Here is a 24359-nt window from a genome sequence, read left to right as displayed (position 1 = left end):
CACCCCGGGTCCGGGGGGCTGGGGCTCAAGGGGCTGCCCCTTCGCCGGTACAAGTCTCAGGTTTGCCTTCCCGCCTTTCGCCCCAGCGCCCAGGAAGATCCAATTCAGCCTCCCACCCCACCCCTGCCCCGCATAAGTACAAACAAGGACATCCGTTTATCTTAATAAATTTATTCACAAAAAGTGAGATTGTAGTCCGGGGCTGTACACGGGCGGGGCCTGGGGAGCTCTGTACATGGGGCTGGGACACAAGGGGACCTCCAGGTGGAAGGGTACTTTTTAATAAAAAAAAAAAGGAGCTACAGTCACCCTCCGCCTCCCCAATGAAAAAAGACACAAAAATAGACGTCTGTGAGGTAAAGGGGGAGCCTGGGCTTCGGGGTGACAGGGCTTCACAGGCAGCGGGGCGGCTCCTGCGTCAGCTGGTAGAAGAGCACGTAGCCCTCGCTGGACGCCACCTGGTTCTCACTGACCGGGGAGACCCTGGGGGAAGGGAGGCGGGAGGGCGTGCTCATTCCCGCACGTCCTTCTGGCCACAGGGTCACCCTCAGCCTGGGGAGGGAACCAGCCAGGAGGTGACCAGGAGGCTGTCTCACCGAGAGTCGTTGTAGACGTGCCAGCCCGTCTGGCAGCGGCACAGGGCCGTGTAGTGGCCGTAGTGGACGCTGCCCGAGTGGTTGCACAGGGCGTACAGCTGATAGACGGGGCTTCCTGCGGAGGCAGAGGCCGTGGGAGCCGCTCGTCCCTGGCCCGCGCCCGCCTCCCCTTCTGGCGTTCCCAGGGCCTTCCCACCAGACTCACCGGCTTGGTCGCTGGCAAAGTCCCCCAGGCTCAGGCGCTGCAGCGGGAAGTCCACACCCACGGAGCTTTTCTTGATGGAGCCTCGGGAGGCGGAAAACCGATTCAGATCTAAGCTCTGGTTAAGGAGCAGTGAGAGGGGGTGGGGGGGGGGCTCCGAGGGGACTGAGGTCTTGAATGCTGTCCACTCCCCTCCCCCAAGGAATACCGGGAGCATGGCAGGCAAGGTGTTTTCCTAAGGAAATTCAATTGCCAAGTATCCAGCCTCTGCAAACATGGGGAATGAGAAAAAGAATGGATGGAAGAGATAGAACTTGAAGATTAGGATACGGAGTACGAGGATTCGGGGGAATCTTTGTACTGTCAACTTTTTGGTACTTCGGGTTTTCTGCTGACATCGGTCACACACCTGAATAAATATCAAATAATGTTAGATTATTGTGCTCCTCACCTCGAATGGCTTTTCCGACACCCTGGCCACATACAATTTATTGCTCCCCATTAATTCTGTATCCTCTGGGCCCCCTTTGCCCCAAGAGTACTAGGACTTACCTGAGACCAACAGAAACCCAGACATACACATATTATTCCCCATAGTAAGGCATCATGCAACCCCTTTATCCCATATGGAGCCCCCCCCCAGAGTCCCCAATGTTACTACATCCCGTTTGAACCCCACATACTGGGGCATTTTCCGACTCTAGCTCTTCTTCCTTGGTGAAAAGGTTGAAGCAGTCCCGCAGAGACACTTTGCCCCCAGCAAATCCTTTCTGGAGGGAAAGGGGAATGAAGGGTCAGCATGTTCTGCATTTCCTTTTCCAACTCTTCTTCTTCTTCTTTTTTTTTTTTTTAATATATTTTATTGATTTTTTACAGAGAGGAAGGGAGAGGGATAGAGAGTTAGAAACATCAATCAGCTGCCTCCTGCACAGCCCCAACTGGGGATGTGCCTGCAACCAAGGTACATGCCCTTGACCAGATCGAACCTGGGACCCTGTAGTCCCTAGGCCAATGCTCTATGCACTGAGCCAAACTGGTTAGGGCTCCAACTCTTCTTAATCAAACCAGGCTTCATGTCTCCTCCACAGAATCAAAGGGTTCCCCCCCACACTCTGGGGGCAGCTAGGGTTGGGTCTCCAAACCCATGTCCCATCCCCCTGGAATCCTCTGGAATCCCACCTTAGGGATGGGCAGGGACAGGTCACAAAAAACCTCGAAGGTCGTGGAGCGATACCCACAGGCCTGGCACTTGAGACAACTTTTCAACTGGCCCACAAACAGGTCTAGACAAAAGCAGAGGGCAGGAGAAAGTCATTGTGAGAGGCCAAGATGCTTGCTAGGATTCCTCTCTTCCCATCCCTTTGCCTGACCTTCCTTCCCATCACCAACACTCCTAACAAGCCCCTCACACCTTTCCCATATTTTTATCACCCAGCTTGTTCCCACATTCCTAGATAGTATCATTTCCTTTCTCCCAGGCATTCACTCCCAGCCCCCAGGTCCCCCACGCCCTCGCCGATTTATTTCCCTGTTGCTGTGCCCTGTTCCATACCCACGATCTTGCTGTCCTCTCGCTCCAGGTAACGCTTCCACATTAGGTTGGCCCGGTCATTGTCACTACCACAGAAGGGAGATGGGAAGCACCCCTGAGAGCAGGAAAAGTGGGCACCCAGACACCACTGAAATGATCCAGAGCCCTGTACCCCACCCAGACCTCCGCTCCTCTAAATTTCAAGGAAGAGGAGGAGTAAGGCTTCAGAGGACTTTCCGGGGAAAGCCAAGATGAGAGGAAAGGGATGTAGACAAGGAAGAACATGCTGTCTTCCTCCACCGGCTTCAGGCCCTTCAGCGCCTTGTTGTAAATTAACTCTCCCTCCTCCTTCAACCTGGGGACATCCCAGCACTGCCCCTGCCTCCATCTGCTCCAGCTCCCGCCCTGCACTGCTCCTCAACCCGTTTCTAGGCCATGCATTGTCCTGGGCCCTACACCTCAGCCTGACTAGCTGCTCTGGGAAGGAAAAATGCTGTGGCAAACTGCTGGGGAGAAAAGGGCGTGGGAGCAATCCTACCTTAAGTCAGGTTCTTCTAGCAGAGTCCCTCCACAGTGGGGTGGAGAGGGGGCTGGACTACTGGCCAGGATTGGGGGGGCCCGGCGGCCTCGTCGGTTGATTTCAAGGTGTAGCCGCTCCATGAGGAGCTTCAGGAACTCCTGGGCATCCTGCTGGCTACAGCCAAAGAGTATGGGCAACTGATCCCCTAGTCCACAGACACTGTCCCCTGCCAGACACTGGTCCCCACTTCCTGGATTAAGAACACCTCAAGGCTCAGAATAATGCTGCCAGGACCCCTGCTTGGTCCTATCCCCAGACATGGCCAGAGAGAAATCCCAGACCCTCCAGCTCTCCCACCTGTATCCAGAGAAGGAGGGCACGTATTTCTGGAAGACAGCTCGGAATCGAGTAGGATTTACCGCTTCACAAGAGTCAGGGTGCCACAGGGCCCCAATCACATCTGCAAAGGCTATTGGGGGCAAGTGGGGAAGGGAGACACAGGTTAGTCCTGGAAGAGACAAGCAGGAGGCTCAGAGGCGGAACAGCCTTTACACAGGGGTACCAGGAAAAGATACAACTGCCAGACTGGAGGCTGGGGCGGCATTGGCAGTTGGACCTGCAAGGGGTTGGGGAGAAGAGGATCTGAAAGGCAGGGGGGACAGGAGTTGCTGCCCCACCTTCAGTGAGCTCTTGGGCTCGGCCCCCTCCAGGCACCTCTTGCCGGAAGTCCCTTCGCAGGCAGAAGTCCCGGAGAGGCCGAGTGCTGCTCAAACACTGCAGCACGGCGTTCAGGAAGCACTAGGGAGCAGCAGAGACACTGCCATTATCTCTCCAGACCAGGCCCAGGGAGCCTAGAGAGCTGCAGCGCCCCTCCCCCAGCCAGCAAGTTCCCGCCCAGCACTGCTCCCCATTCCTATTAGGAAGGGCAGGAGAATGGCTCTCACCGTGTTCCCCAGATTTCGAAGGCCAACATGACCAGAGCCCAGAAGCAGTGTGTGATGAGCCTGGAAGGTCAGAGTGCAGTCAGCAGGTTCCCATATAGCCCATGTGACCCTTTAACCTTTCAACAGCATGCTGCCCATTGCTTTACCCACCCCCCCATACTTCACCCCAAACTCTACCCTCTTTCCCTCACTGGGGACTAGGGTCTCCCTACCTCACTGGCCATGAGCAGTGAGCCCATCACAGCTGAGTGCACCAGACTCAGCCATGCCGGTCCCACTTGTTCTCCACTGTTCGTCTGCCCAGCTAGCCGGCAAAGCAGCTCCCAGGGCAACTGCCCAAGCACTGGCATGGCTGCCCAGTTGCTCCCCACCCCCACCTTGTTGTGTCCAAGGTCCCCTCCTGCCCCCGTGGCCCTTCCTGCACCCTCTCCTGATGGCTCCAAATGCAATCAGCCTAGCTCACTTGCTCAAGAAATGGGCGACCACACTAGCTCAGATTTTCTGAGCCCGCCCCTCCTCACCTCCAGAGATTAATTAGGCCTAGGCAGTGTCCTAGGAGAGAAGGTAAGGGAGAGTAAGGGCCTGGGGGACCCAAAGGAGAATTCCAAATGGCTGGGTTAAATCCCTGGGGACTGAAGTTGTGCACCATGTGGGGGAGTGACAGACAACCCCGAAAGGATAAGGAAGGGAGATCAGAGTCCAAATGCTGCACTGGGGCTAAGAAAGGAACTGGGGCTGGGGGAAGGAAAGCCATATGACTATGACGGCAAGAAAGCTGGAGGAACATGGAAGGCCACATGTGCTGACCAGTCCTCACCATCTTGTCATCGGAGCAGAAAGGCTTGGAGGGCCGGGCAGATATCACGCGGAAAGTGCCATGGGAAGTAGGGGGCTCTGTCCGTATGCTGAGCAAGGTGGGGGGCCCAGGAAAGCCCCCGAGGCGGCGGAGAGAGGTGCTGCGTCTCAAAGTGGGTGGCTCAGGCCGGAGCGCCAAGCGGCTCAATGCAGCCCCTAGCTCTCCAGCGCCTCGATGCCCTCCCAAGGCAATCCCCATTGGACGCAAGTCCCCACTGCTCACAGACTTGGACCGGGCTAGGTTGGTCCTGGTTGGGAGAGGCAGAGCCACAGCTGGGGGTGGTGAGCCAGGAAGGGGAACTCCATGATCTGCCCGAAGGGGACCTCTGGGACGAGGGCCTGAGGTCCGTGTCCGTCCCAGCTCCAGTTTCTTGAGCCGTTCCTCAGGTGGACCTGGCCGGGGAGGCAGAGGCCGTAACATGGGGTTCGGCCCAGGGACTGGGTTTCGACGCTCCTTACTGCGAGCCCGGGGGGCAAATGGTAGTTTGGATCCCACTCGGGGCTGGACATTGACAGGTGGCTCTTGGGTCCGGCCCAGGCGGTGCTCAGAGGCCTGGGGCATTGTGGTCACCACAGGCAGGACCTGGGAGAAGAGAGGGTCAGCATATGAATATGGACGGATGGGGAACCTAAGCTACCATGCGAGCTTCTAGGTGCGCTGAGGGCAGGAACCCAGCTGTCCTATCAGTCATTGTATCTCAGTGCCTAGCACAAGGTTTGACACAAAGTAAATACGTAGCATACTGGAACCTCAGTTCTTGAACTTAATTCCTCTGGAAAGCTGTTGGCGAAGGGATTTGTTAGAAAACCGAATCATTTGTTCCCATCAGAAAGAATGTAAATTGAATTAATCTGTTCCAGACCCCCAAATGATTCTGTTTTAACCTTTCTTACTAGTATATACAGTACATGTCTAATCTACAAATAAGCACTTCTTTTCTTAAATTTATCGAAACACCCTCTATTAGCCTTAAACAAATTTTTCATATATCACTGCCTCTAAAGTGCTACCACTGGCTAACTGCTTTTCTTTTATACAAATTTTTCTACCTATTCAATTGCCTGTGATTGTTATTTTATGAGCACTTTCACACTCTTAGCAACATTAGCACTTTCTGTTTTAAAAATGTGCTAATCACAAAAGCATTCTTTACTTTGCTGCCTGAGAGATGCTTTTTGTCAGGTAGAGGTATCAGTATGAAAGGGTTGTCAGGTCCAAAACTGAAGTTTTTGGTCGACAACCGAGACTTTTTTCTGTGACAACTTGGTTGAGAACCGAACTGTTCGAGATGGGAGACGCTGGAGAAGTGAGTGTGGCTGTATTCATTGAGTATAAATGAATGGGTGATAGCAGCCCATGGCTTTGACTCCATTTTTCACCACCTTCCTGCAGAAAACAGCTTTCCTGAGAGGCCTATGACAGCCCTCTCTCTGTGTGTGGATCATCTATACGGTCGTGACAAGCCTCACACCTGGGAAGTCAAGCGGGAGGTACCGAGCCCCTTGGGCGCTCTGGTCAATGGGGGTGGATGCAAGGACAACAGCCCGGAAAACAGCATCCCATCTTCAACCCCTGCTCCTCCCAGCTAAATGGGTGACTTGCGACGCCCTCCCTCCCCCACTCTCGAGCTCCAACGTGGTGTTAGGCTCAGGGGTCGTGACGGAAGGCGGGCGGGCGGACCTCCCTGACCCCGGGTCGCCCCGCTCGCCCGGCGGCAAGGGCTTCACGGGTCCGCCCCCCTTGAGGGCAGAAAGGCCGAGGCCGCTGATTGGCTCCGGAGCCCGGCGCTGTATTCCCCACGGCCCCCGGACGCGGTCCCTGCAGCCACGTTCTCCCAGGCCCGCCCGTCCCCTGCGCCTCTGCTGTGGTGGAGGGCGTCCTCCCATGTCTGGGGCATCCCCCCCACACCGGCCGTAACGCCGCGGCCCGTACCTGTCCCCCGGGGTGCGGCGGGGGAACCCAGCCGGGGCCAGGCCCCAGCTCAGGGCTGCCCCCCCCGACCCCTGTGCAGCACCCCCGCAGGCCCAGCTGCAACTTCAGGCGCAGCTGCCGCCCAGGTCGCTCCCGTCGCCGGGGCCGCCGCCATCTTTGTTGGTCCCGCCGCCACCGGCTTCGGCGTTGCTCACGGCGCCTGCGCAGCCGCACTCGGACCCAGCGCCTGCTTCCTCAGCGCTTGCGCGACCCCGCCCCCCGACACCATGGCAACGCAGCCAACTTTAGGAGCCAGTTCCCAGCCTTGCCCAGAATTGTCTTTACCCCGTTACTGCGATCCATGTCCCTGAAGTATAGGGTCCCCTCACCTCATTCTGTGGCCCACAGGCATGTGGATTTGACAACTGGAGCGTGGCCCCCAGGTTTGCAGCACAGATGCTTCCCAGAGAGGTGCAGGGGTGGGTTCAGCTGCAGGGATGGGAAGATCTCTGCAGGGCGGGGAAGGCTGGCCGCTGTGAGCAGCCACCAATGAGAACAACAGGCCACCAGAGGAAGCAGCTTTTATTGATGAGTTATCTCCGGAAACCAAAAGACCATGTACCCACTTTCTGTCACCTGCTGTCCCTCCAGAACCTCACATTGCTCCACCTGGGGAGGGGACATAAGTGGCCTTTTGGTTTTCCAAAGCCCCAGGCTTTCCCCTCCCTGTGCAGCCTTAGACATTCATAGCAATACTGTTTGTTGTTTTTTTCAGCAATGCCTGCTGCAGCTACTTAATAACAGTTGTGGGTGAAAGAGTGTGAGGGAAGCATTGGATAAGTAAGGGACACACAGGAAAAAGGAACTGAGCCTCTCAAAGGTCCCCTGTCCAGCCTCAGTGGATTGATCCTTCAGATGCACTTCTCCTTATGCTGAATAACGCCTTTCTGAATCAGATCGGGGATTTCCACTGCCAGCCAAGGACCCAGCTGTAATACAAGGAAGACCTGTGAGGTTACTACCACTGAGGCAAATGCATCTTGTTCTATCATAAGCTCCTTCCTAGAGAGATTCTAGGGGAGCACACCCAAGGGAAAATATTGTTATTTCTTGTTTATTCTCAGTTATTTTTCCTTTTTATATTTCTTTTTTTTTTAAATATATTTTATTGCTTTTTCACAGAGAGGAAGGGAGAGGGATAGAGAGTTAGGAACATCGATGAGAGAGAAACATCGATCAGCTGCCTCCTGCACACCCCCCACTGGGGATGTGCCCGCAACCAAGGTACATGCCCTTGACCGGAATCGAACCCGGGACCCTTCTGTCGCAGGCCGACGCTCTATCCACTGAGCCAAACCGGTTAGGGCCTTTTTATATTTCTATTGATTTTTTGGAGAGAGAAAGAGAGGGGACGGGAGAGGGAGGGAGAAGCAAATAACCCAAACTTACCCCCAAAGCCATAAGATGAGCTAGTCCAAACTTGGGCACGTTCCTGGCCCACAAAGGCTTAAAGTGATCAGTCAGACATATTTTGCCACCCCTATGAGAGGGATAAGAGGGAAGAAGGAGTTGACATGCAAGGTTTACCATGAAACATAGCAGCCTCTTGCGAGCACAAGGCTACTAGTGATCCAAATTGAGAACAAGGTCAGCTAAGTGCAGTGTGCAGGCTTGGTAGAGGGAGGCCTAGAGCCCCTCTAGGCCAGCAGGCTCTGGGAAAATTCCTGCCTCCCCAAGTTCTTCCCTAAGCCCGTTTTTGACCCTTTCCCATCTCCTATTCAGTCCTACCTGTACATCTTGGCAGTTTTTCCATCCAATTCAGGGACTGCAATTTCTGGAGCAGTAGTAGGATATGTGATAGGAATCTGGGGGAATTATAAAAGAGAATCAGGATATAAAGGAACTAATGTAACCTGACATACATTTCTCAGTTGAACTGAAATGTTTGGCAAACTCCCCAAGCAGCACGTGCAAACCAGAATTCTGGACTTGGAGATGAGTAACTAACCTATGCTTGCTTCAAATCTCAGTTTTTCCCTCCCATTGGAAATTTCCTTTCGTCCTTTCAAGAAATGTTAGCTTGTTAACCTCTGTATTTCCCACACCATCATACTCACTTCAAACTCGATGTCAAACTCATATTTGAGGAGATCATGGATGTACCAGCATTTTCCAAACCACCTATAACAAAGACCAAACCTCAGTCCAATTTGACCATTCTTCTCATACTCAAGTGACATCTTCTTGGCTTAGGTGACTAGCCTGGGAGACTCATGGGATAGGAATTGGGAAACTATGGAGCTGTGGGAGTGGGCACAGCCAATATGAAGCAGGGATGGCCTGGCAGTGAGCTTTGAGATACTAAAATGCTAAAACCATGTAAGATTCCCACCCCAATACCCCCCAAGAGGGTCTGCCTACCGAGTCCCTTCCTTGTTGGACTCCAGTCGGAACCAATCAGTGTCTGCATTCTTGTTGTTCTCCACATACTAAAAGCAGAGAATTAGGTCTTTGAGGCGGAAGTTGAGGCCAAGGGCAGTCCCCCTTCCCTCAAAAGAAAATTATGTGACTACTTTCTTTCTTAGTACATTTGCCCAATTTTCCTGACATAAGCAAAAACAAAGACAAAGTCACACTGGTGAGCTGGGGACTAGCTATTGCCCAGAGCAGAGAATGCTGGGGATCCATTCACTTTAGCACAAAAGATTTGATGACACCACCTGAGTTCTCTTCTCACTTCTGACAGTTTCTGGCCTCAGCCCACAACTCGTGTAATGAGGTATTCCCTCCCTGGAGGACATTACATGGTCCTGGTTTTGATTAGCACCCACATGCTGATGGACTTCCAAATCTTTATCTTTAATCCAGATGTTTTCTCCAGCTTCAGACTCCAGTATCCAACTATATATTTCTACCTTTGTTTCCCAGGTACCTCAAGCTCAGCTTTTGCTTTTGTTCCTTCTGACCTGTCTCCCCACATCAGCATTCACTGTCACTTAGGCTAGAAACATGGAATTGTCCTTTTTTAAAAATATATATATATATTTTTTATTGATTTCAGAGAAGGGAGAGGGAGAGAGAGAGATAGAAACATCAATCATGAGAGAGAATCATCAATTAGCTGCCTTCTGCATGCCCCCCACTGGGGATCAAGCCTGAAACCTGGGCATATGCCCTGACCAGGAATGGAACCATGACCTCCTGGTTCATAGGTCCATGCTCACCCACTGAGCCGCACCGGCTGGGCTGGAATAATTCTTGACTCTTCCTCTCCTTCACTCTAGTTCAGAAACCCTTCATATGTCCTGCTGGTTTTACCTTCAGAATGTTCTTCAAATCTACCTCTCCTCTCTATTCTCACTATAACCAACTGCAGAGTTTAGACTTTCTTTTGCCTGGATTAATCACAGACTCCTAACTTGTCTCCTACCTTCAATCTTATTCCTGTCAATTCCATTTTCATCTCTATTGCTACGGTGATTGATCTAAACTCAAATCTGACCAGAATATTCTTTTTTTTTTCTTAAATATATTTTATTGATATTTTACAGAGAGGAAGGGAGAGGGATAGAGAGCTAGAAACATCGATGAGAGAGAAACATCAATCAGCTGCCTCCTGCATACCTCCCACTGGGGATGTGCCCGCAACCAAGGTACATGCCCTTGACCGGAATCGAACCCTGGACCCTTCAATCCGCAGGCCGACGCTCTATCCACTGAGCCACACCGGTTTCGGCCAGAATATTCTTTAGTGAAAATCTTTTAAAGGAATCCCAATGCCTCCAAGATAAAAACCGAGTGCTCGGACCTATCTCTCAAGCCTTGCCCACCACTCCTTGCTACACATTTGATGCTGCAGCAACTCTGAACTAGTTGTGTTTCTTCATACACATCACGGCGTTTCTAGCGTCTATGCCTGTTTCTTCTGCCCCTTTTGCCATGAATGTCCTCCTCCCACCCCCGCGTTGTATCCGGCTGACTTATGTTTACCCGTTAAGTCTCAGTTCAAGCACCGCCTCTTCCAGGGAGCTTGCCCTGACCAGACCCACATTGGATTAGCTACCTCACCTGCTTCAGAACATTCTAGCAGTTTCTCGGCCTCCCTCTCCCTTTCTCCACTTAATGTGTCTTTATTGATCTCAGAGAGGAAGGGAGAGAAACATCAATGATGAGAGAGAATCACTGATTGGCTGCCTCCTGCACGCCCCCCACTGGGGATCAGCCCCAACCCGGGCAAGTGCCCTTGACCGGAGTGGAACCTGGACCCTTCAGTCCGCAGGCCGACGCTCTATCCACTGAGCCCAACCGGCCAGGGCTAATGTGTCTTAATAACCCGTGTCCGCCTACCTCAGCACGGCCCGCCTTCCTCGGCTTTGGAGCCCCCTCCCAGGTACAGGTGTACAATGGCTTTTAGTGACTAACAGCCCGCGGCAGGAAACAGACCACTGGCCACTCAAGCTTTCTTCTCAGAGAAGAGGGGTGAGCTGCAGCAGGCTGGATGCTGACGCCGAGCTCAGCTCCGCGGTTCTGCAACGGCCACTCTGACTCTTCGGCCCTAACGTGTGCTCCTCTCTCAGCAGTGAAGCGGGGCAGAAGGATCGCGGCGACTTGGCCCGCTCCTCACAACAAGGAGAGCAAGCCCCTGGAGCCCGAGCGACACGTCACCTTCCGGGGTGCATCCCCGCAGGAAGCGCCGCTTTCAGCCAGGAAGTCTGGCCCGGCAGTGGCTCCCAACGCGAGGCTCTTCTGCCTGCTCCCCCATTCCCCGCCCCCCGCCTAACCCCGCATTTCTCCAGTTTCTATGAATTTGGGGGTTCAACTTTAGGACCGGAAATGGCTTCCACACGGAGCCTATTCCTGAGCACACAGGATTACCACAGCGCTTTGGCGACGCAGGCGGCCGCAGTAGCACAACTCACCCGGATAAGAGACTGATATTCCTCCTTGAGGCGCTGTACCCACAACTCCCGATCTCGAGGTCCGGCGTTAGTCTTCAGCACTGGGATCTCAGACACGACACGCCGGGTGGCCTCGTCCGCCATCTTGAACAAGGGTGCAGGAGAAACGCGGAAGTGGTTTGACCTGTCGTTTACTTTCAGGGCGTCGCCATCTTTACTACGGGAAGATGGGGAATCGGGCGGCCTCAACGCTTCCTTGAATGCGATCTTTATTTTCTAGTAGCTGGAGAGTACTACGGGAAGAACAGATGGAAACGGATTGTTCTGTGCTGAATATGGAGCCAATCAGTTAAAAAACACCCCCAACCCTTCAGACTGCTCAAAGCCTGACTTCCGCTCATGCTCAGAGAAGCAATCTCAGAAACGCTTCCGGGCACCTCCCCGAGCTTGGAGAGTTGTGGGAATTTCAGTCCGTTCGAGGCTCAGTCCCGCGCGCTTTCTTCCTAACACTCCCGCTTCACGAGTTTTCGCGTCCAATAGCTTCCTTAGCTTCCAAGTGATCGGCCTGAGGATGCAGGGCCAAAGAGGTCATCCAAGAGGAGGGTACTGAACTCCTGGTAATTATTGCAAACCTTAGAGACGCAAAGTATGGTATGTGGTCTCTGCCCAAAGAATCAACACAACTGGACTAGGGAATTAGAGTAAGTGCTAAGGAGTTGAGAGGTAACAGGAAGACGTGTTTAGTCTAGCATAGACATTTTTTTTTGGGGGGGGGGAGGTCTGGAATTGTCCCATCTAAGAAAGAATCATGTCTCTATCTCTAGTGCGAGGCACACAGTAGGTATCCAGTAATCCTTTTGCAGAATTTTGAATCTTCCAGTTGGTTTTAAACCTAAACTCATTAATTTTGGCTTTAATTTACTGTTTACTCCGTTAATTGTTCCAGCTTGTAGCAATAATTTGGAATCATTATTTTTTTATTTTTTAAGATATATTTTTTATTGGTTTCAGAGAGAGGAAGGGAGAGGGGGAGAGAGAAACATAAATGATGAGGATCATTGATCGGCTGCCTCCTGTACATCCCCTACTAGGGATATGTGACCTGGAACAGATCCCCAGTAGGGTATGTACAGGAGGCAGCTGATCAATGATTGAGTCTAAGCTCAACCACTAAGCAACACCCAAAGGGCTGGGATCAGATTCTATTCATCATCAAATTCTGTAGTCAATCGACAAATGTGATAAGCATACTATATGTTAATTTTTAAAATATATACTTTAATTGATTTCAGAGAGGAAGGGAGAGGGAAGAGAGAAACATCAATGATGAGAGAGGATCATTGTTCCGCTGCCTCCTGCACACTCCCTCCTGGGGACCACGCCCACAACCCAGGCATGTGCCCTTGGCTGTAACCAAACCCAGGACCCTTCAGTCCGCAGGTTGACTGCTCTATCCACTGAGCCAAACCAACTAGGGCTATTAATTTCTTTTTAAGATATATATTTTTTATTGTTGACAGTATTACAGATGTGTCCCAATGCTCCTTTTTCCCCCCTCCACCCAGCCCCAACCATCTCCCCCCCCCCCATATTTTCACCACTCTATGTCCCTGTCCATGGGCTATGCATATAAGTCTATAAGTTCTTTGGTTTATCTCTCCTCATCCCCTCACCCCCACATCAAATCATGTCAATCTGTTCCATGCCTCCATACTTTATGTTATATATTAATTTCTAATGGCTGAAAACTCCAGTACAATCCTATCTAATAAAAGAGTAATATGCAAATTAATCATCACTCTGCTACACCCACAAGCCACACACACCAGCCAAACAGGAGCAAGTATGGAATTTAACCCAACCAAGATGGCTGCGGCCACGCAGGGAGCAGGAGGCTTGGGTTTCCCTGGCAATGGAGGAAGCCAAGCTTTCTGCACACCCTGGTGGGTCCAGGCCTCTACTCAAGGCTACGAAGTTTCAATTATAGAAGATAAATAAATCCCAGCAAAAATAGTGGCAGCCACGGAGCTGGAGAGAGCAGGAGGCTTGAGTTGCCCCCAGTGATGGAGGAAGCCAAGCTTTCCGCCTGCCCTGGCTGGCCTAGGCCTCCACTCAAGGCTACAAAGTTTCAATTATAGAAGATAAATAAATCCCAACAAAAATGGCTGTGGCCATGGAACAAGCAAGAGGCTGGGCTCTGCTCAAGGCTACAAAGTTTCAATTATAGAAGATAAATAAATCACAGCTATCAGGGCCTCCGCTTGAGTCACTGGGGGGCGTAGCTGGCTCCCAACTGCTCACCTGCCTGCCTTCCTAATTGCCCCTAACTGCTTCTGCCTTCCAGCCTGATCACCCCCTAACCACTCCCCTGCCAGCCTGTTTGCCCCTAACTGCCCTCCCCTGAAGCCTGGTCCCCACTAACTGCCCTCCCCTGCAGGCCTGGGTCCCCCCCAACTGCCCTTCCCTGCTGGCCCAGTCACTCACAACTTCCCTCCTCTGCCGGCCTGGTCACCCCTAACTGCCCTCCCTTGCAGGCCTGATCCCTCCCAACTGCCCTCCCCTGCTGGCCATCTTGTGGCGGCTATCTTGTGTCCACATGGGGGCAGCCATCTTTGACCACATGGGGGCAGCCATCTTGTGTGTTGGAGTGATGGTCAATTTACATATTACTCTTTTATTAGCTAGGATAGAGGCCTGGTGCATGGGTGGGGGCCGGCTGGTTTGCCCTGAAGGGTGTCCCAGATCAGGGTGGGGGTTCCGTTGGGGCATGGGGTGACCTGGGCGAGGGGCCTGTGGTGGTTTGCAGGTCGGCCACGCCCCCCGGTGACCCAAGCGGAGGCCCTGGTCGCTGGGATTTATTTATCTTCTATAATTGAAACTTTGTAGCCTTGAGCGGAGCCCAGCCTCCTGCTTGCTCCATGGCCACAGCCATTTTTGTTGGGATTTATTTATCTTCTATAATTGAAACTTTGTAGCCTTGAGTGGAGGCCAAGGCAGGCCAGGGCTGCAGGAACTTGGCTTCCTCCATCGCCGGGGGCAACTCAAGCCTCCTGCTCTCTCCAGCTCTGTGGCTGCCACCATTTTTGTTGGGATTTCTTTATCTTCTATAATTGAAACTTTGTAGCCTTGAGTGGAGGCCTGGGCCAGCCAGGGCAAGCAGAAAGCTTGGCTTCCTCTATTGCTGGGAAAATCCAAGCCTCCTGCTCTCTCCATGGCCGCAACCATCTTGGTTGGGTTACTTTGCATACTCACTCCTGATTGGCTGGTGGGCGTGGCTTGTGGGTGTAGCGGAGGTATGGTCTATTTGCATATTACTCTTTTATTAGATAGGATATATATATGTATGTGTATTTATATATATATAAATACACACACATATATATATATGTTTACTGATTTCAGAGAGGAAGGGAAAGGGAGAAAGAGAGAAACATCAGTTATGAATCATTGATCAGCTACCTCCTGAACACCTATACTGGGAATCAAGCCTGAAAACAAACTGGGTATGTGCCCTGACCAGGAATAAAACCATGACCTCCTGGTTCATAGGTCAACGCTCAACCACTGGGCCATGCATGCTGGGCTAAACGTTCCTTATAATTTTTTATATATATATATATATTTTTTCATTTTATTAGATTTTTTAAAATATAGGAAATAAATCTATTACCAGATTGCAGATACAAAATAATTAGCCACTTACATGCAATAAACATTAATATTTCAAGAAAAAAGATTTAAAATAGAATATTACTGAAACTGTACTAACAGTATATCACAAAAGTTGTAGGAAATATTAAAAATCTGCAAATAACAGTATTACCTATTATATTCTAAAATATTCTTTTCCTCTGAGTCTGAGTTTCTGTTAGGTATTCATTATATTCCACAAATGAGTGAGATCAAGTGATATTTATCTTTCTCCAACTGGCTTACTTTGCTTAGCATCATGCTCTCCAGGTCCATCCATGCTATTGCAAATGGTAAGAGTTCCTTCTTTTTTACAGCAGCATAGTATTTCATTGCATAGGTGTACCACCGTTGTTGTTTTTTTTTTTTTAATATATTTTATTGATATTTTACAGAGAGGAAGGGAGAGGGATAGAGAGCTAGAAACATCGATGAGAAACATCGATCAGCTGCCTCCTGCACACCTCCCACGGGGGATGCGCCCGCAACCAAGGTACATGCCCTTGACCGGAATCGAACCTGGGACCCTTCAGTCCGCAGGCCGACGCTCTATCCACTGAGCCAAACCAGTCAGGGCTGTACTACTGTTTTTTAATCCACTTATCTGCTGATGGGCACTTAGGCTGCTTCCAAATCTTCGCTATTGTAAATTGTGCTGCTATGAACATAGGGGTGCATATATCCTTTCTGATTGGTGTTTCTGATTCCTTAGGATATATTCCTAGAAGTGGGATTACTGGGTCAAATGGGAGTTCCATTTTTAATTTTTTTGGGAAACTCCATACAGTTCTCCAGAGTGGTTGCACAGTCTGCATTCCTACCAGCAGTGCAGGGGGTTCCTTTTTCTCTGCATCCTCTGCACTTCTTGATTTGTTGATGTCATTTTGATTTGTGTCTCTTGGATGATTAGTGACTTTGAGCATGTTTTCATATGTCTCTTGGCCTTCTGTATGTCCTCTTTTGAAAAGTGTCTATTTAGGTCCTTTGCCCATTTTTTCATTGGATTTTTTATCTTCCTTTTGTTAAGTTGTATGAGTTCCCTGTAAATGTTGGAGATTAAACCCTTATCAGTGATAACATTGGCAAATATGTTCTCCCATGCAGTGGGCTTTCTTCTTGTTGATATATATATATTCAATAATATCAATATATATCAATATATATATATATCAATATATATATCAATATCAATATCAATATATATATTTCAGAGAGGAAGGGAGAGGGAGAGACAGAAACATCAATGATGAGAGAGAATCATTAACTGGCTGCCTCCTGCACACCCCCACTGGGGATCAAGCCTGCAACCTGAATATGTGCCCCTGGCCAGAATTGAACTTGGGACCCCTCAGTCCACAGGCTGATGCTCCATCCACTGAGCCAAACCTGCCAGGACGTTGATGGTTTCTTTTGTTGTGAAGAAGCTTTTTATTCTGATGTAATCCCATTTGTTTGTTTTCTTCTTAGGAGCTGTACCGGTGGAGATATTTCTACGACATATGTCTGATATTTTGCTGCCTATGGATTTTTCTAAGATTTTTATGGTTTCCAATCTTATGTTTAAGTCCTTTATATGTTTTGAGTTTATTTTTGTGTATGGTGTAAGTTGATGATCTAGTTTCATTTTTTTCCATGTATTCGTCCAATGTTCCCAACACCATTTATTGAAGAGCCTGCCTTGACTCCATTGTATGCTCTTGCCTCCTTTGTCTCCTATTAATTGAGCATAGTGGCTTGGGTAGATTTCTAGGTTCTCTGTTCTCTTCCATTGATCTATATGTCTGTTCTTGTGCCAGGCAGTTTTGAAAACAGTGGATTTGTAATATAGCTTGATATCTGGTATTGTGATCCCTCCAACATTGTTCTTTCTCAGGATTGCTGCAGCTATCAGGGTCTTTTATTTATTCCATATGAATTTTTGGAGAGTTTGTTCTATGTCTGTGAAATATTCCATTGGTATCTTAATGGGGATTACATTGAATAAATAGATTGCTTTGGGAAGTATGGACATTTTAATGATGTTGATTCTAGCAATCCATGAACACAGTATATTCTTACATTTGTTTATGTCTTCCTCTATCTCTTTTTTCAACATCTTACAGTTTTCTGAATACAAGTCTTTTATCTCCTTAAGTGTATTCCTAGGTATCTTAATTTCTTTGTTTCAATGGTAAATGGGACTGTTTTATTTTTAGTTTCTCTTTCTGTGAGTTCATTATTGGTGTATAAAAGAACCATAGATTTCTGAGTGTTAACTTTGTATCCTGCTACATTGCTGAATTCATTTATTAAGTCTAGTGGTTTTCTGATGGAGTCTTTGGGGTTTCTATGTACAGTATCATGTCATCTGCAAATACTGACAGTTTTACTTTTTCTTGTCCAATTTGGATGCCTTTTATTTCTTCCTCTTGTCTGATCTCTATGGCTAGCACTTCCAGTACTATTCCAAAGAGGAGTGGTGAAAGTGGGCATCCCTGTCTTTTTCCTGTTGTCAAGGGAAATGGTTTTAGTTTTTCCCATTTAGTATGATGTTGGCTGTAGGTTTGTTATATATGGCCTTTATCATGTTGAGATATGCCTCCTCTATTCTCACTTTGCTGAGAGTTGTTTTTTTTTTTATCAAAAATGGGTGTTGGATTTTGTCAAATGTTTTTTCTTCTTCTTTTTTTTTTTTTAAATATATTTTATTGACATTTTACAGAGAGGAAGGGAGAAGGATAGAGAGTTAGAAACATCGATGAGAGAGAAACATCGATCAGCTGCCTCCTGCACACCTCCCACTGGGGATGTGCCCACAACCAAGGTACATGCCCTTGACCGGAATCGAACCCGGGACCCTTCAGTCCGCAGGCCGATGCTCTATCCACTGAGCCAAACCGGTTTCGGCTGTCAAATGTTTTTTCTATGTCTATTGATATGACCATGTGATTTTTGTCTTTCAGTTTGTTTATGTGATATATGTTTATTGATTTGCAAATATTGTACCAGCCTTGCATCCCTGGAATAAATCCCGCTTGATCATGGTGTATGATCTTTTTAATATATTGCGAATGCAATTTGGTAATATTTCGTTGAGGATATTAGCATCTAGGTATGCTCATCAGGGATAAGGGCCTGTAATTTTTTTTTTTTTTTTGATAGTGTCTTTATCTGGTTTTAGAATTAGGATAATGATGGCCTCATAAAAAGTTTGGAAGTGTTCCTTCTTCTTGGATTTTCTGAAATAGTTTGAGGAATATAGGTGTTAGTTCTTTGAATGTTTGGTAAAACTCCCCTGTGAACCCTTCCAGACCTGGGTTTTTGTTTGTTGAGAGATTTTTGATTACTGCTTCTATTTCATCAGTTGTTATTGGCATATTCAGGTTTTCTGATTCTTCCTGATTCAGTTTTGGGAGATTGTATTTTTCTAGGAATTTGTCTATTGTCCAGTTTATTGGCATATAGTTGTTCACGATATTTTCTTACAATCCTTTGTATTTCTGTGGTGTCAGTGGTTACTCCTCCACTTTCATTTCTCATTTTATTTGGTTCCTCTCTCTTGTTTCTTGATGAGTCTGGCTAATGGTTTATCAATTTTGTTATCCTTTCAAAGGATCTGCTCTTGGTTTCATTGATTTTTTTTTTTAAGTCTCTATGTTACTTATTTCTGCTCTAATATTACCTTCCTTCTACTTACTCTGGGCTTTTCTTGTTGTTCTCTTTCTAGTTCTTTACATTGTAGGTTAAATAGTTTATTGCTCATATCCCTTGTTTTTTGAGGTATGCCAGTAGTGCTATGAACTTCCCTCTCAGGACTGCTTTTGCTGTGTCCCAAAGATTTGGGGTTTTTGTGTGTTCATCTTCATTTGTTTCTAGAAACTTTTTGATTCCTTTCTTGATCTCATTGGTAACCCATTCATTGTTTAATAACATGCTATTTAGCCTCCATGTGTTTGAATGTTTTGGGGAGTTTTTACTGTAGTTGATTTCTAATTCATCCCACTGTGATCTGAGAAGATGCTCGATATGACTTCAATCTTGAACTTATAGAGCCTTGTTTTGTGTCCTAACATGTGGTCTATCTTTGTGAATGATCCAAGTGCCCTTGAGAAGAATGTATATTCTACTGTGTTGGGGTGAAATGTTCTATAAATGTCAATCAAATCCATCTGATCCAGTGTGTCTTTGAGTCTGTTTCCTTGTTAAGTTTTTGTCTGGAAGATCTATCCAGTGAAGTCAGTGGGGTGTTAAAGTCCCTTTCTCTGACTGTATTGTTGTCAATCTCTCCCTTAAAGTCCTCTAGAGGTTTTTTTATATACACTTAGTGGCCAGATTATTATGATCTCTGAACACATAATAATCTGGCCACTCAGTGTATATCCTATATAATAAAAGGCTAATATGCAAATTGTCCCCTCGACCAGGAGTTTGACCAGCAGGCTGGCTGGATCCCACCCATACACAAATTCATGCACGTGGGGGGGTTGTGTGTCCCTCAGCCCAGTCTGCACCCTCTCCAATCTGGGACCCCTCGAGGGATGTCCGACTGCCTGTTTAGGCCTGATCTCAGTAGGATCGGGCCTAAACGGGTAGTCGGACATCCCTCTCACAATCCAGGACTGCTGGCTCCCAACTGCTCACCTGCCTGCCTTCCTGATTGCCCTATCCAGCCTGATCACCTCCTAACCACTCCCCTGTCAGCCTGATTGATGGCTAACTGCCTCCCCTGTGGGCCTGGGTCCCCCCAACTGCCCTTCCCTGCAGGCCCGGTCGCCCCCAACTTCCCTCCTCTGCCAGCCTGGTCACCCCTAACTGCCCTCCCCTGCAGGCTTGATTGCCCATAACTACCCTTCCTTGCAGACCTGGTCCCTCCTCTGCTGGCCATCTTGTGGCGGCCATCTTGTGCCCACATGGGGGCAGCCATCTTGGGTTGGAGTGATGGTCAATTTGCATGTTACCCTTTTATTAGATAGGATAGAGGCCTGGTGCACCGGTGGGGACCGGCTGGTTTGCCCTGAAGGGTGTCCCGGATCAGGGTGGGAGTTCCCTTGGGGCGTGGGGTGGCCTAGGCGAGGGGCCTGTGGTGGTTTGCAGGCCGGCCATGTCCCCCGGCTAACCAAGCAGAGGCCCTGGTATCTGGGATTTATTTATCTTCTATAATTGAAACTTTGTAGCCTTGAGCAGAGGCCAAGGCAGGCCAGAACAGGAGGAAAGCTTGGCTTCCTCCATCGCCAGGGAAACCCAAGACTCCTGCTTGCTCAGTGGCCACATCCATTTTTGTTGGGATTTATTTATCTGCGGGAACCCCTTTCACGTCCTGCATGGTTCAGGGTTCAGGTTCTGGAGGAGGCTGCACACAAATGAAAGAGAATAGAAAAGTATTAATTTGGCGATATTGGGGGCCAGGCAGGAGTCCACCTCTAGGGGGAGGACTACGCCCTGCTCCGGCCTTGCTACCCCTTTTATTAAGGTTTGGGATCCACCCATAGAGGCAGGCAATTCCAGTAATAGCCAATCAGCAAGTATTTACATAAGATTGACAGGTGGAAGTTGCTTCAGCTACCACTGTCTCAACTAGTGAGTGGGTGGCTCTGACTTTTCAGAGCTTCCAAGGTTAACCAGCCTTCTGTGTTCCTTGTCCACACCTCTCTGCTAGTGGGAGAAATGGTCTGTTTCCGATATCTCCCCCATTTCTTTTCTTTAAAAAAATCTTGCATCTGCAGACTAGAAATAAACATATAAGAACAAAAATGAGACAAGCAATAATGATTATGCTGAGAGACAAATGAATCAGTCTGTAGTGAGTTTCTTTCTGGGCCAACAGTTCTTTGATTCCCAATTTCAATGTCCAACAGTTTTGAGTCCCAGTTTCAATGTCAAACAGTTCCTTATGTGTACATGTCAGCAATGATATCTGGATGGTGGACAAATGGTGGCAATGCAGGTCCAACCCTCTCTGGTTTGGTCGTGGGCAACCTGCAGTGATGCACAGCTGCTGACTGCTAGTATGGCAAGGCATCGTCAGCGTCTTCCATCTCTGGACTGTTTCTCCTCTTATCTTCATGGCTGGAGCAGTCCTGTCAATTCCTCTCTGTTGCAGGAATCCACATGGTCTTGGAGTTGTTTTCTGAAAATATACAAACATATTCTCGACCAAAAGTTAATAAAGGAATCTTTTCTATAAATTTCACTTGGGATCCTTTTTATTTTTGCCCAAACAATTTTCCTTTGGCTTATTTTGACACCATGTGTGTTTTTCATGGGTGTCGTGCTGTTAGTATTACAAATGAAAATTAATTTTCTAAAGTAAAATTTTCTAGATGTAATTTACTTACAGGATATTTTTCCTTACATGATATTTTTCCACTATCCACCCCTTTTTTTTTGATTAATGGAGGCTTTTGGAAATTTTATAATGCGGTCTTGATAACTTTAAATTTTAATTTTTTTTAAAAATATATTTTATTGATTTTTTACAGAGAGGAAGGGAGAGGGATAGAGAGCTAGAAACATCGATGAGAGAGAAACATCGATCAGCTGCCTCCTGCACACCCCCCACTGGGGACGTGCCCGCAACCAAGGTACATGCCCTTGACCGGAATCGAACCCGGGACCCTTCAGTCCGCAGGCCGACGCTCTATCCACTGAGCCAAACCGGTTTCGGCTAAATTTTAATTTTTTGAACAAAAATATGACTGCTTTAAATTCATTGCATGTTAAGCAATTTTACCATGAGATGAACTACCAATAGAAATTTTAGTTAATACTTTAGGAACAGTTTTTTGTCCAGTACAATTAATTTTTCTTGAATATTCACTTATTTCAATTAGGCAATTTAAATTAATCTGAAAACTTGATTACTATTTTACTGTCAAATTTAATATTCTAAAAATTTTTTTAATATTCTAACAACAATCTTAGTTTACCCTGTAAATATTAGTGGAAAAGATTATTTGCATTCTTGAATAGGCCCTGAGCATTCCTGGTGCTAGGCTGGATTTAGATACAAGGCAGCTGCTGTCGGCCAAGTCTCTGTTACCTGGGTCCAGATCTGAGCTGGGCGTGGGAAGCGAGGCAGCCATGGGGGCAGGAGACCTCCCTCAGAAGGGGTGAGGGTTCAGGCCCCTACAAAGTTGGGGGGTGTGAGGGTCTGTGCCCCACCTCTGTTGACCCCCAATTTCTCTCCTGATGGCCCCTCTGCAACTGTGCCTGTCTTAGGTTGTTCCTTCCCTGAGGAATCTTACCCGTCTCTGGCTAACCAGCCATCCTCCGGGGCCAAGCAGGGTGATGTGAGGTGTGCGAATGAGGGAGGGGTAGCGCCGCCCCTGCAAGAGGTTCAGTTCTGTCTCCTTGGTGACCTATGCCCCCGTGGCCTCCACGCCCAGCACCTGCCTCGGGATCCCCTCGCTTGCTGGCGGGACCCCAGCACTGATCACATATCTTGGGGAACCCAGGTTTCTTCTCCAGGGAGGGCCCAGCTCACACCATTGGGCCAGAGACAGATCCATGGTACCAATCACCATGAGACTTCAACCTCAGCATGAACAGAAAGCTCAGGCAACAGCTGTGGGCAATTGGATTGTGAGAAGAGGGTCCCTCTTGGCCAAAAGGGCAAGAGGGGCCAAGATAGAATGCTCATGTGCCTTCCCAGGGGGCCCTCTACACAGTGGAAGGGATTAAATCCTTTCATGTCCTTTTTAAATTGCTGCCATACATTCAATGAATTAGTTTGTAAGTTTGTTTGGGATAATTGTACAATATGCTGTTGTATTTCTAAAATATCAAGAGTTGTGTTACCGCCGAAACCGGTTTGGCTCAGTGGATAGAGAGTCGGCCTGCGGACTGAAGGGTCCAGGGTTCGATTCCGGTCAAGGGCATGTACCTTGGTTGCGGGCACATCCTCAGTGGGGGGTGTGCAGGAGGCAGCTGATGGATGTTACTCTCTCATCGATGTTTCTAGCTCTCTATCCCTCTCCCTTCCTCTCTGTAAAAAAATCAATAAAATATATTTAAAAAAAAAAAAAAAGAAGAGTTGTATTACCTTTGTCTCCAAGCTCCAAGAAGATGATTTTTTTATTGATTCCCAAGGGTGCGAGGTACTGTTATAGGTAATGGGGGTAACACAAATCTGGGAAAAATTATAATGACATTGTAGAATAATATCATGTATGTAAGGATAGATCATGGCAATTCAATTTCAAACTGGCTGTCAATTTCTTTTTTTTAAAAAATATATTTTATTCATTTTTTACAGAGAGGAAGGGAGAGGGATAGAGAGTTAGAAACATTCCGATGAGAGAAACATCGATCAGCTGCCTCCTGCACACCCCTCACTGGGGATGTGCCTGCAACCAAGGTACATGCCTTTGACCGGAATCGAACCTGGGACCCTTCAGTCTGCAGGCCGACGCTCTACTCACTGAGCAAAACTGGTTAGGGCTAAACAACATATTTTGAATTCCTAATTATTAGAGAAAACACAACATTTTATTTTCTCAAAAATAAGTTTTTATACTTTAGGCATTTAATTACCACAACCACATTTTTTCCCAGTTTAATTTGCACTTTGAACTTTTAAAGCTGGCAGGTCAAATATATTTAGCATTTCCTAGATTAATAACACTTTACATTTCTAAGAAAAATACAAGACATAATCAATTAATAGCTTCAATTCTGTCCTCTAGGTTTTTCTCATGAGGCAAATTTAAACTTTACTTTTTATTTGCCAGTGTCTCTGGAAAACCAGGTTTGGTCTTTTCGAATGTAAATTACCACATTTTTCAAAGATGGCTCCTGGCAGAAAACTGGTCTACCTGTCTGCTTGTTCTGCTGGGGGAAGCAAACCTGTAGCCATTCAAATGCAAATTAATATTCTTTAAAGAGGGCTGCTGGCAGGAAACTGATTTCAAAGGTTCTTTAAGAGTTTGCCGCTTGGGGGGGGGGGACTTTTAGGCTAGCAAAACAGGTTTTTTGGTTTAGCCGCTTGACTTTTTTGGGGAAGGGCGACCAGCCTTCTTACTCCATTAACAAAGGACGTAGCCAACCTTTACCTGGGCTATTTAGATTTTTATAATTAATACATTATTTATCTATCTTTCAACAATTTCTTTGAGACTCTAGAGTCAATTCTAGTTATTTTAAAGCATTTACTTTGGATAAATTCTATAACAGAGAAAAATTTACTTATTTTCTTGAAGGCCTTAAAAGTTATCTTTGACGGAGGTTCATTAGC

At 47.9% G+C, this 24359-nt stretch overlaps 2 protein-coding genes across 6 annotated transcripts in view; both read right to left on the bottom strand.

Annotated features, from left to right (window-relative positions):
- Positions 1–152: 152 nt before the first annotated feature.
- USP21 (ubiquitin specific peptidase 21) lies at positions 153–6790 on the bottom strand. Of its 2 annotated transcripts, XM_080648511.1 has the most exons (13): positions 6582–6790; positions 4611–5231; positions 3794–3853; positions 3527–3647; positions 3207–3318; positions 2868–3023; positions 2351–2415; positions 1978–2081; positions 1482–1568; positions 1129–1207; positions 802–909; positions 597–711; positions 153–483 (listed from the first exon to the last, which is right to left on the bottom strand). In XM_080648511.1, the coding sequence occupies exons 2-13, from the start codon at positions 5208–5210 to the stop codon at positions 393–395; spliced, it is 1698 nt and encodes a 565-aa protein (XP_080504637.1). In that variant the 5' UTR covers positions 5211–5231; positions 6582–6790; the 3' UTR covers positions 153–392. The 2 variants fall into 2 exon arrangements, with proteins under 2 accessions (XP_080504637.1, XP_080504638.1); XM_080648512.1 differs by lacking the exon at positions 597–711.
- Positions 6791–7125: 335 nt separating this feature from the next.
- Positions 7126–24359, bottom strand: part of UFC1 (ubiquitin-fold modifier conjugating enzyme 1) — a 30550-nt gene continuing 13316 nt past the window's right edge. For 2 of the 4 annotated variants that reach the window (XM_080648507.1, XM_080648506.1), the window contains 6 exons: positions 11480–11751; positions 8982–9049; positions 8678–8741; positions 8349–8425; positions 8010–8100; positions 7126–7549 (listed from right to left, as the gene is read on the bottom strand). In XM_080648507.1, coding sequence (XP_080504633.1) covers positions 7472–7549; positions 8010–8100; positions 8349–8425; positions 8678–8741; positions 8982–9049; positions 11480–11602 — 501 coding nt within the window. In that variant the 5' untranslated portion in view covers positions 11603–11751 and the 3' untranslated portion in view covers positions 7126–7471. Of the gene's footprint in view, positions 7550–8009; positions 8101–8348; positions 8426–8677; positions 8742–8981; positions 9050–11479; positions 11878–24359 lie in introns of those variants that run through there. The other 2 variants (XM_080648508.1, XM_080648509.1) reach the window with 2 other exon arrangements.

Source organism: Plecotus auritus (genome assembly GCF_963455305.1).
Source record: "Plecotus auritus genome assembly, chromosome: 12".
Classification (NCBI taxonomy): Eukaryota; Metazoa; Chordata; class Mammalia; order Chiroptera; family Vespertilionidae; genus Plecotus; species Plecotus auritus.
The sequence above is the reverse complement of the archived record's forward strand: the minus strand, read 5'-3'. Positions and strand labels throughout refer to the sequence as shown.